Source organism: Lagopus muta, chromosome 8 (genome assembly GCF_023343835.1).
Source record: "Lagopus muta isolate bLagMut1 chromosome 8, bLagMut1 primary, whole genome shotgun sequence".
In the NCBI taxonomy this organism is placed as follows: Eukaryota; Metazoa; Chordata; class Aves; order Galliformes; family Phasianidae; genus Lagopus; species Lagopus muta.
In genome coordinates this window covers 29,965,969-29,978,966 of record NC_064440.1, presented here as the reverse complement: position 1 = coordinate 29,978,966, position 12,998 = coordinate 29,965,969, and the positions used below count along the sequence as shown (strand labels likewise).

The 12,998-nt window shown below is 37.4% G+C and overlaps 1 protein-coding gene across 13 annotated transcripts in view; it reads left to right on the top strand.

Moving 5' to 3' along the window:
- The window catches only part of GULP1 (GULP PTB domain containing engulfment adaptor 1), a 273,935-nt gene that overhangs the window by 99,949 nt on the left and 160,988 nt on the right, over positions 1-12,998 (top strand). For all 13 annotated transcript variants that reach the window (XR_007378704.1, XR_007378705.1, XR_007378712.1 and 10 more), the window contains one exon: positions 7,291-7,362. Coding sequence is in view for 4 of the 13 variants with exons in the window: in XM_048953935.1 (XP_048809892.1) it covers positions 7,291-7,362 (72 nt within the window). In the remaining 9 variants the exon portion in view is untranslated. The remainder of the gene's footprint in view (positions 1-7,290; positions 7,363-12,998) is intronic.

The window sequence follows — 12,998 nt, the reverse complement described above, 5'->3', positions numbered from 1 at the left end:
CTTCATTTTCTTCCCTGAACTTTTTCCTTTCATGCCAAATATTCTCTCTGATTTGTATATTTCATTTTGTTTATGTATCAGCAGCTGTGGGAAGTACACATATGATGAAAAGTAAAACAGGCCTTCAAGGAAATAATTTCTGCATGCTTAAAATCTTCCTCTTTCAGCACTTTTCTCATACATCAACAGCTTCATGAACGTTTTCTAAAAATTACTTGAGCTTACACTTTTGTTTTTTTCTCAAACCTGGAGTACCAATCAGGCATGTTCCTATCACCATGCCTGTGTCCCCCCCGCTGGGTACTAAATGCTCTCGTAGGGCAGCATTGAGTTTTTCCAGCTCATAGGTATGCAAGGAAGTGCCACAGAGCTGCTTTTTCCTTTTCCAGTTGTTTGAGGAGGCAGCAAGACTGCCTGTAGCTGTGTTTATTCTCAGTTTGCCTGTAGCTAAGAGCCAAGTAGCTGCTGGGTGGCTGATAACGGTGTGTGCTGTGGGATTGCAGTGTACAGCCCCCCCCCCCCCCCCCCCCCCCCCCCCAGCTCTGTGATAATCTTCAGATTCAGCCTGACAGCTCTGCAGGGCATGGTACATTTTGAGATGCCCTTCTGAAATGCTATGTAGAGATTGATGGACTGAAAAGTACCAAATGTTTTTCTTGTTTATTTGTTATTTTCTGTGGTAACAGTCCTGACAAGATAAGCTTTTTACTTTCTCTGCTTTCTTTCTCTACTCCATCCTGCTTTTATCTTCCATGTGGGGGTGCGTGCTGTGCTTCTTTATATTGTTTTACCTTTGAGATTAGATGTTTTTGTGCAGAGAATATCTCTGGTACTGTGTTGCAATCTAATTTTGTTTCAATCTGTCCTCGTTGGTAGCTTTACCAGCACATTATCGATGATTCTGTGGAGAAGGTCTGTTTTGATCTCTTAGAATTTTTTTCCTGTGTATTCTTCTGAATTTCTGCTTACAAGCAAGCTGGTTAATATAAATTTATGCTCCTCCTGCATTCCTTGTGCTCGTTAGTTTTTCCCGTCTGGCTATGGATTAAAATGTAGCGGCACTTGAGGAGTGTGACCGTGTGTAATTATTCATATTATTTTGCCTTTAAAATTATACCAAGCTAGATTTACCTAGCTTGGACCAAGTTAGAAGATTCTTCTTAGTGAATGGCTATGTGATGTCTTATCACATCCAACTGTAGGTTATTGTTGGGTGAAGTTAAGAGTAGGACTGCTGTATGTCCTCAGCTCCTCTGCCACCTTTACTGGTGTATCTCTACGTGTTTCTATCTCCAGCCACTCTGGTTCCTGCTGAGAACCACATCTGTGCGTGTGGAGGCATTCTGTAGGATCATACACAAGTGTCTGTGTTCTGTAGGTCCCTCAGCTGAGCTGTTCAAGGACCTGGGAAACTGTACTGATGAAGTTCAGTTATTTGTTTGTTAGTCATTTCAATGGATTTGTAGACTTGATTATCAGTAACGTTATTTAGTAGAAGATTCATAGTTACTGCTCTTCCAGCAAACAAAAGAAAATTAAACTTGTTGGTAACTTGTTGGTTTAAGCAAACAGAAAGATGGCTTTAAATGAAGCACAGCATGTTTTACATCGCTGCATCTGGAAGATTCTTTAGTTAAGGTTTATCTGATCCTTTTATGGCCATTTCTTTAATGCTGTCTTCATTAAAGGTTCAGTAGCTTATAAAATATTTTTAGATTTCTTTAAATTTTACTTGCCATAAGTATTTTCACCTGTATTTTCTCACTTGTTTTTGGCTTAACTCTTGTGATGGATGCAATACCCGGTCATATGTAATTTCCATTAAAAAGCACTTATTTAACATGCACTCGTTTCTTTTTTGCAAATGATACTAGAGCACTCCCTCAGACAAATGACAAAATTATTTTTCCTCTGGAGCCACCAACATTTGTGCCTAACGTTATGCGTCAAGTTGGGGCCATTCAGTGAATGTACTGATGTCTAGGGCGCATTCCTCCATGCTCTCATGCAGTCAGTTTGATTTCTGCTCTCATCTGAGCATTAGTCGAGCCTGAGACAGATGTTTGTTTTTAAGGTGTTGAGCTAAGGTGATATATGGCTGCTCAATAGCTTACTTTATAAACAGCAAACATGAATGACGGAAGAACAAGCCTCAGTATGTTTTAGAGAAGCGCAGCTCCCCTGAAGGCTGAAATCCAAACATTTCTGTACTCTAGAAAAAACTCTGTACTTTGTAGAGAACCAAAGAAGCTGTTACAAGTGGTGGGTTTGACTGTAGGGAATGGGAAAAGAAGGAAGTCAAAATAGAGTTGTGCCTATGCTGTGTGCTTCTGTTTGACAGTAAAGGCATGCGTATTCAAGGCCAAATAAACAATCCTCCTGTCTTCAGACATGATTAACAGCTTAGACATATGAGTGTACCTTTTCTGGGTAGATTCAGAACTGGTCCCCCTGCTCCGTCATCCTGTTTTTTATTGTATACTGTCATTCTGCTGCTATCAGAATGTGTGTGCATTTGCCTTCTTTTTGTCGGTAAATCAACATCCCTACGACTTGTGCTGTAAGGAAGGCAATTTGTCAAACCTTGGCAGCAGGTATCCCATACTTTGCCTTGCTTTTTTTCATTTTCTTTGGCAAGTTCTTTTCTTCATATAACTGCATCTAAATCTATATAAAAGACTTTTTTCATATTCAAGGTTCTTTATGGTCATAAAGAAATGTGTCACTCTGAAAGACTGATTTTTTTTTTTGTTTTAAAGGTTGAAATAGGATGACAGAAGAAAACAGTTGTGTTCTTTTTATTGTTAAAATATCCTACACTGCTCCCTACTGGAAGAGTGGAATTCTATGTTTAATATTCGAAACTGCACCTAAAACATAGTCTTTTTTTTTTTAATTTAATGATATTTTTGACTTGGAAGAGATGACTTTTCCTGAGGGTGAATTTTTTACCCTTAAAATTCTGAGGAAAAACACCAGGATAGAATTTCTATGAACAAACATTGAAATGAGTTGCCAAAACCTAATCTGATTTTGAATTACTGGAGTGCATCGTATGAATGGCAAACCAACAAACAAAAAAACCACCTGAGATGGCCTTATGAATAGCTGTTCTTTTTCATAGTGTATTCAACCAACTTGCAATTTTTAAAGCATTTTTAATGCTTTCACCATGAAATTGGACCAACGCGTTCTATGATTCTAAGTCTTGCTTGAGTTAAATGCATAATAAAATTTTCTTTTCAGCTCTGTGCAGAAGGAGTTATTACTCACAAGGGGTCTGTTTCTGAAACTTGCTGTGTAAGAAAGTCCATCTGGCAGTCACAGGGTGGAATTAATCTCTCAGTTGCTGTCAATTATAAAAGTTCTGTTGATTCTAATATGATGAAAGAGACCCTGGTAATTCTCCACAGCTGCACTATCTAGCAAATCTTAGCACGTGGAACAAGCACATCTGGTCCTCTGTTGATATTAAATTCGAATTTGATCTGAGGTATTTGTCTTGTATATCACTGTTCAACAGCTCACTTAATAGCAAACATAAATGAGCAAAGGACAACCTTTAATATTCTTAAAGTGAAAAAAATGTGTTAAATTGTGTGATAAGATCTGTTGACATCATAGAAGTTATTTCTGACTATAGATTGCTGCAAGTGAGATCAGAATAAGCATCACTTTAGAAACAGCCTTTCATCAGTGTTGTGGGGAATGTGTTTGGAAGAATGGCAGACTGCAATGAAAAATATAATTTGGGAATGAAATTGCACTGATTTGCTGTATGTTTATGCAGAGCATTAGATGTCATCAACTTTAAACTTCTTTGAGTATCCAAAAAAAACTTAGTGTGGTTCTGGTGAAACTTCTTGTTAGCGCTGACCTCAGTAATTCGGAAGTACTGACAAAGTTGAGTCTGGTGGCACACTCAATTTAAGCTGTTCTCTTTGAATTAGCTTATTATCCATAGAGAACACCGAATTCAAGAAACAGCTCTTACTAGTTGTAGGGAGGAGACGTTTCTAATGTAACCAAATGTAAGTATTTTTAATCTGCATTATGTATTTGATGTTAATGAATGTTTAAGAAAGTAACGCGCTTATTAAATTGCACATAGTGTTAACACTGAAAGATCTAAAGGAGAACTGCTCCCTGATCTTCTCTTTAACCTTTCACTGTGCTAAGTGGAAGAGCAGCTTGGCTTCTAGGACAGTTACAGCTTGTGGTGTTAGTTCCTTGTCAGCTGGCTCTGCAGCAGGAGGGAACATGAAGTGATCAAAGCAATAGCTGACTTCACAAGTTTCCCCTCTTTCTTTTTTTCTGCCTCAGTACCACTTTCTGAAGGACCCTTATCTTGAAAATGGAAGTCTTGAATTTATCGATTTTGTTTTCAGGTTTCTGCTGCAGTACTTCTTTTACATTGAATGCTCATATTCTGAGTATCACACTGTGCTGGATTCCTGCTGTAACGTATTAATAGTTTTCTCTTCGTGGTTGTGTGAAATGTGGGGAGAAAAGTCTGCTGAAAAGATGATAAAGAAATGGATGTCTCCCACTTTTATGAGGATGGTGAATTAGTTCTTCATTATTTACAAGTCCCAGAGGAGAAAGGGCATCTGGTATGTTAGGGATTGCACAAATACATAGGGCTTCATTCCATTAAGCTCTTCTTTTAAACTTTCTATTTTGCAAACATATTTGCATTTGCTGAACTTAATTATTACAAGTAATACCATAAAAATTGGGGCTTAATAGTAAACAAAATGCAGGGATTTTCCCCATGTAGAAAATGTGCAAAGCAGATAAAAGTTGTAAAATTGTGTTAATATTTTGCCCTAAAATAAACAAGTCTAATATAAATATTCAAATTTTTGTTCTAAATTTGTTTTTCTCTTGATTAGTATGTCTTAATAAATAGAGAGAAAGCTTACGGAGGCTAAATGTATGAACTGTTATAATATACAGATATATAAACAGTCTAAAATTTGAACTAAACTGAATATGAAATGGAGCTGCAGTTAACAGACATACAAACATATATATCAGATACAATACAACCCACAGCGTGCATGTCTCATTATCTCTGAGTAATATTGACACCTATGCTACAACTATCTTTTTTTATTTATAGATAAAATGCATCTTGCTACTTTTTCCTAAATTGAGTAGTCTGTTCCACGTAAACTGTAATTCCATCCCATCCAAATCAAATTGCTGAGAGGAAAAAAAATTCAGTAGTGATGCTTAAACATCAAAACTGATGCCCATCTGGAAGATGGTCCATGTTCCATAAATATTGATATAAATACTTCTATGTTTCTATATACATCAAGTCTTGGGTTATTGGTTTTGTAGTATTTTTATCAAATTTAATTCATATATATGTTGGAGGCGTTATCAATCATATCAGTGTGTGCTTTCAGCAATTTCTCTCCACACTTGGCTGCATACATTACCTCCCCCACTTCCCCCCCACCCCCCTCCAATCAGGAAAGAGAGAGATGCAAGGCAGCTGCCTGGCTTCTGGAAGCACACTCAGCACAATCCCAGCAAGGCCTGTCTTGAATGTCTGCTGGGGGGGAGCACCAGTCTGCTTCCTTTGGCTCTCCTGGCACTGCAAGTTTTCAAACCCTCCAAAGAGGAGCAAGCTGAAACATGCCCAGCCATTTTCAACTCCCTGCAGTTAGCTGCAATTCAGCTGAGCCTTTTCCGTATTTGCATCTGTTGTCTCCTATTTTTATGCAGGAGTTCTGCAATGTATATAGCATACCATTTCCTCACTCTCAATTAGTCACAAATCATACTGTAATTATGATGATGTGTAAGATGATATATCAGTGTTGTGCTAAGCATGTGTGTAGATGTCTGGTATTGCCAGAATTGCTCTTAGATTCTCACGTGTCCTTATCTATTTTCTTGTCTTTTTTTTTTTCGCTTTACATTAGTGCTATTATTATTAAAACATACAAACGTTCACTCATCTTTCCCTTTCTGTCTGTTACATGTAGTAGTATCTATATTGTCCAGGAATCATTATTGCATTTTCTGCAGCTGTCACCAGGGAAGAACACATCCTTTATTAAAGTGTGGGGAGCTGCTATACAAAAGACATCAAATCAATAACAAAGGTTTCCGCTTTATTATCAGGAAGCCACGGACTCCTAGGTAGGGAATTGAAATAGCAGAGATCATTGAAAGTGTTTGTGCCTGGATTACAGTGTTTTGATTTGTGTTCAAGGTGACACAACACATTTCAGAATCAGTAGCAGGTTTGTAATGAGATCTGAACATTCACAGAGCGGCAAAGTATCTTTGCTGGCATACAGCTTGAGCATGTCAAAATGTTAAAAACTTTCAAGATGATGTTGAAAACATCTGTAGTTTCACAAACTTAAGTTGCTCTCTAAACTGTAAAGACTTAATAATTTTAGATACCTTCATGCATCACTTTCTGCATAGAGGTTTGTGTACTTCAGAGATGAGTGTAAATTCATACTTTTTTGCTAGTGTTACATTGGCATGTTGCAGGTATATGGTGTGACTAAATCATCTGGACCTCAGTATGGAAATCAACCAGGTGATTCATAATTAACTTATCACACAAACAAAAGTGGTTTGGGTGGGATTTTCAAACCTTTCATGAAGTTTAGTAGAAATGAGCAAAACTGTACTGAATTATTTAAAGGAATTTCTGTATACGAATGAAGAAGTGGTGATGTCCCTTAGAAATATGATTTGTGTGTCGACAGGTATATACTTGGTTTGTGATAAAATCTACTAATCTAATTTAGGAAAAAAAAATTCTTTGAGTCTGAGCCTTGCTTTTCATCAGTTAAATTCTGCTTCCTTTAAACCTATGAAGTTCCTGTACCAAGAAGCTGTAAGAGCAGACTCGGGTCTTTTTACTTTCTTGTACTGCAGTGTATCAGTTTTAGTAACCTGGTTCAAACCATTGGCCTATTTTGATCAGTAAGAACTATCTTGCATCCTTGGTTTTTGTAGGATTACACGGTTTACCAAAACAACAGTTTCACTTAAGTTGCTTAACCTGTAGTTCAGGACTTCTATCAGGTCAAGTTAAAATGGTTTTAAAAGCTATTTGAAACTCTTATGCTCATCTAATCAGAATTTGATTCCTGTTATACTCTTGATTATAAATAGCTATGTATAAATATGCTATAAGCTATTGAAATGGTTGTCCTTCGAAAATATTACTTGGAAATTGTTGGAAAATATGATTACTTAAGTTAGGCCTTTCAATGTCTAACTTATTTCTCACAGTTATACTCTCTTCAGTTTCTTGGCAGTACAGAAGTGGAGCAGCCCAAAGGCACAGAAGTTGTAAGAGATGCTGTTAGAAAGTTAAAGGTAAGGAACCATGAAATACAACTAGAATATATTCTTAACTTATTTGTGTAGACAAGGCACTTTTGGTACTGTTAGATAAGTTAATATGTTCTGAAAGCAGCTGCTTTTACTGGTATGAAGGCAGTTCACTATTGTGTCCATGTTACCAGAGGTACTAATATTTAATTCTCGTGTATTACAAGATTATAGTATAAATTGTGTGTATCTTAACATGTGATGCTTGTTCTTTGGAAATTCTAGAGCTTCCTAAATCCTAATCTAGGTAGCAATAGTTTGTTTTAGCTGCCGTTCTTCCACAATGGCTATTGAAAACTTCTAATTAAGCTCATCAGATGTGTCGCCAGAGAACTTCCTTGACCAAATAAGTAGTGGTTTCAGTAATGTCTGTCCTGCATTTTTCTGAGCCAAGCAATGCTTCCTGTGAGCTGCGGTGAGGTGACGTTTGTGTTACAGCACATGGAGTACACATGTAAGTTAAGCCTTTGGTGCCAGAAACCACCAGTGTGAATGTGCTACCAAGACGTAAGTGAGCTGTGGTGGGTCTGTGGGTACTGGTTATTCTTCACTGCTCTTCATCTGAAACTCGTTTGTTTCTGTGCAGAGTGACTGTTAGTCTGGTGGTGAAGGTTTGGGACACTGATGTGAGTGCTGGTCACCCTCCAGCTGTGCTAACTGGTGATATGATTGGAAATAGACTTGTTGTGAAAAGAAAAGTGGGTACAAACTAAGCTACATGTGTTCACGACAAGGGACATTACTGCCTTGTTCTCTAGGTCTTTGTTTTGTTGTAAAGGTTTGTGCCCACTGACTCCATCCATGTGCTGGTTATACTGTTATGAGGCTGAGAAAATCAGATAGGTACAATTCCTTTTTGATTATATTCTGGGGCACTGAGGGACTTGACAGACAAGCAGAATTTATCAACGAAGAAATGACCAAAGAGAGAAATAGGAAAATTGTGTTCATGATGTGCTAATATTCTTTGGTTTAATCCATAACATAGTAACACTTGCTGTTACAGGCTTACTGAGGGTTACAAACTGATAATGCAACCTTCATTTCACTGGTAGGGACAGCTAATGTGCTTTAAAGCACTTGACATACTATGAGTTGTGGTGAGAAATGCTGATGTGATTTATCTGTCAGTTGACCTCACAGCAGAATTGAACTGTTTTGTGCTTAGCTTCCTAATGCTACTGGAACATCATTTTTCTTAGCTGTAAAAAGTGTTTCTATAATGTAAAAAGTTATTTCCATAAGTTTCTGAAGAATTTTCAGTGTTTCTTTAAACAGAAGTCTTCTGAAGTGAAAGGAAGATTTTGAGAATCAATATTGAAAAACTTGGGTTTTGTGTGTAATTACTATGATAATAACAGTAACAGAGCAAAGAGGGCATGAAACAGACTTCAGGTAGTTGAACTCTTAAGGATGAGGGTTCCCTTGAACAAGTTCTGTTTTTTTTCTACAGGACTGATTAGTAACTATGTTTTGCTCTACCAAAAAACTACAGGTGCCTTTAAATACTCAGTGCCTAGTGTTTAATGTCAAAAAAGGTGGCTGCAGTTTGTCAGAGGTGATAAGGTAGTTGCTCTCCCATGCAAGTGTATGTAGGTATGATCCTTTTTTGACACCTGCAGCATGATTATATGGATTGTTTTCAATCACAGGATTGATAATTGTTCATCACAGTTAGTATTTAATGAAAATTATTGCTTATTAAAATTATTCTTCTTTAACATATGGGGCCATTTTTACAACTGGAATGCGTTGGACTACTGATAATTTAGGTACTATTATTGCAAGCTATTTTTCATCACATTATCAAACTATGGGGGAACACAGATCTGACATGCAGCTTTACTTCAAATCAGAAAGCCTCAGTTCATACGGAACAAAGAATTTTTCACTTCATAACAGAATTTTGTGCAAGACGAGCACGCGACTCTGCAAACTTGATTTTACCAGCAGGTGGAGCTAACGTCCCACAGTAAAAGATAAAGTCGAAGGAAATCGCTTGATGTTTCATTCGACTTGTTGTATCCCGAGTACTACTGTTCATACTTCCTAAACGCTTTCTGATTTTGGTTGGTCAGTTGCAGTTTTGTATAACAGTTGTTTGAAGCATCTATATTTAATTTTCCTAGGTTATCCAATGTGTTTTTTGTTTTCTGGTCAGATTTTTCCCTTGTTTTCACATTTCTTGTGACAGTGCTGCAGGATGAATAAGAAATTTGGACTTCACTACTTCCATTTCTAAGATAAAGCGAATTGTTCTCATAATTTATTACAAACATTTTTTCTTTCTGGTTTTCTAATTACAATAATTTCTAGAATCAATTAAACTTAGAGAAATGTTACCAAGTTGTTGGATCAACATGCTCGTATTCAAATGTGTGAATGTTGTCAAGTCACGCTTCATAAAATGAAAGGTAAATTCTTTTCATTAATGAAGGCTATAATGTTTAATTGAGACTGTGGAAATGAATTTCAGCTTTCTCAAAATGTTGAAGTGTTGCCAGAGATGAGAAGATTGCAAGTTCAGCATAACAAATGGAAAGGATGGTATAACCAGACCTGTGTAAGAAAGTAATCTGGAATAGCCTTTGGGAGCAACCAGGACTAAAAGCTTGTTTACACTGTTTCTCCATGACTTCCCTTAAAAGGTCCAACCTTGATGCTGTTCTCTTCTATTGACTTTCTACCTCAGTCTCCCCTTTCTCCTCCTGTTTTTTTTTTTTTTTTACTTTCTCTCCTGTAAATGAAGATGAGAGATAATGTCAGTGGCACTTAAAAGTCACTTGAAATACTTTTCATTGCTCCCTAACCATTAAGATTAGCAAAATGAAGGAAGGATACTCTCACAAAGGATTGCATGATGTGTTAGGCTGCTGTCGTTAGCATGCCCTCAGTGCTAATGTTCTGAGCTTCCTTTCATGGTTAAACTGGGTTACACTGCTTCTTGAAGGAACAGAGAAGAGCTGAAAACAGAAACCTTTCAGTGCTGGGAGGAAGAGATTTCCAGACAGGCCTTACAGCCATGGCATTTTGCTTTGAAGTACTTGAGAAAGCAGAATTTGGGGCGGGGGACAAAAGCAGGTCAGATGAGAAGCGTTAAAGAAGAGAATACCTGATTTCTTTCAACAAACAAACAAAAATCTTCAAGGAATGAGAGATGGAAAACGGATTTTACTACATTGTCTTCTATGATTATGAGTCTATGTAGTTATTAATAGATCAGAGCCTTCTCAGTCCAGTGTGTCTTTGGAGAATAAAATACTTAGCCCTTGACGGTGGATTTCTGAGGCAGCTTGATCCCTACCCACTGACTATTGAGTTATATGTGGTCTTTTCATACTTGTCTTCTTCTTGACAGGTTTTCTGAGATCATAGATACACAAAATGTGTGAATGAGAGCTTGGACCATAATGTGGTCTAGTGGCTATTTTCTTCAGGCATCTCCTAATGGATGGCATGCATGAAGTGCCGTGGGAGGTGTCTGATACTGGGAGTGTGTGCAGGAGGAAGGGATTGAACATCTGTTCCCCAGGCTGAAGATCAGCACCCAAATAATAGAAATTTCTTCATTTGACATTTCAAGTTGATCTCTAGTAAATGATTGAGTCATGCAGAGAGGTGTAAATACTAAGTAAAATCTCATTGATTTTATTTCCACAGTGTGATTTGGCTGAAAATTTTCTTACCTTTTTTTTTATTAGCTTACGCTTGTGACAGATAGTGATGTATGTCTTTTTCCTCATGTTGTTTTTGTTGATTAACCTTCTGATTGCAGTTTGCTGATGCTGTACTGGGGGCATAAGGATTTCAAATATAACTATTAATATGAGAGCACGTTATTTTACCTGCTGCTGTAATGAAAGATATATGGAAGTGTTTTTCTTGTTTAAAAAAATAACAACAAAAAACAACTAAGTAAAACCATTGAAAATAGTTTGTTTTATATGTTTCCCTTCCTCCCCCCTCCACCCCCCCCCAAAAAAAAGAAGAAAAAAAAAGAAGGAAATACGGTGTTAATTCCAAAGCAGTTAAATAAAAGCTAGCTCATCCCCCTGAGCTGCTCAAACTACTATTGGACCAAATTTGAGTGCCTTGCCCAAGAACAATAAATGTATAAAGTAACGGCTTAAGAATTTGGCCCATCCTATCCCTTCCCAGGCCATGCTCTGATTCATTATAGTTCTGTATCATTGTCCATTTTGATGCCAATGGGAGGCTACAGATTTTTACCCTCTTATATAACCTTGTTACTGTGTGCAATACAGATATTTGTTTCAAATCTGTGCTGAGTGGACAAAATTAAATTTGTAAGTCTCCTGTGCCCAGAGGCACCTGAATGTCCATTTTACAATAAAGGAACAAGCAAATACAAGGAGAGAGAGCAAAAAAGCCAAATGGCAGATAGCTGGGTAAGATTTGATGTTTTGGAGTTGAGTTTGCAAAGTGGCTGAACCAGGCTTTCTGAGATCAGCTGTGGCATTAACCAGTGTCTGTGTGGTATCTGGTCTTACACAGAGCAGGGAGCGGGCAGGAGAAGCATCAAGAAATAAAACAGCTGTACATACAGATGTTCTGGATTTATCAACATGCACGTTTCAGTCATTGGACCTCAGCAGACATTTGGTTGAAAATCTTGTTCCTCTCTCCAGATGTCTCTGATGAAGTCCTTGCATCTTTCATCATTAACTTGTTTTTGATTTGTCTCCTCTGTGTATCTGACAGACCTTATAAAGTGGTTTTGCTATCTCTTGCAAATTTTCTCAGTTTTATCAACATGCTTTTGGATTTGGAGACCTCAGAACACAGAATTTGGGTGGCTGTTTCACAATCAGCTGATTCAGTGCACTCTTTCTTAAGGATACATTTAAAATTTCCAAGGTTTGGGTTCTTCACTTCATGAGGAGAGTCTCTAGTTTGTAGAAAGCCAACCATGACATCAGGCCATGTTAATTCTGTAGTGTTCTGCTTGGTTGTGTTGCTTTATTTGCAGCTCCATCAGCATTGGTATTCTGCAGGTTTTCCCTGCAATAATTGTAAATTTCACTACAGATCATGAGTGACTTTTCTCCCCCCATTTTTTTTTTTTTTTAATCTTTTTTCAGCCTGCAGATTTTATCAGTTTTCTTCCTGGTCATTTTTCAATACTGTCTTGCTTAAGAAATAAACACTGCTGGAATACATTAGAAACATACCTTCCCAATGACCATTTCCTGTTTATAACTGCATCTGGAGACTAATGTAACTAACTTCACTAATACTTTCTTGGTATTGCTTCATTTCCTAAATACAGTGACATGCAAAGCTCACTGAAGTGCCTCGTTTATTTTGACAAGCTGCATTTTAAGTGTTGGTCTAAAATCCATATTGATCAGCATTAATTTCATCTTGATAAAGTTCCTCAGTTCACGTGCCTGATACATACCTTTTGGAAGCAGCGAGATGGAAGGGTCATTCTATTTTTCCTTACTTAGTATTGGCACAGAATTACCTTCTGGAACTTCTTTGGGGTGTTATAAGACTTCTGGACTACTTGGAGCAAGCTTTGGCCATCTGCTCTAAAACTTGTGCAAGTTACTCATATCATTTTTTTCAATGTTCGCTATGGCTTTAACTCAGTAAAA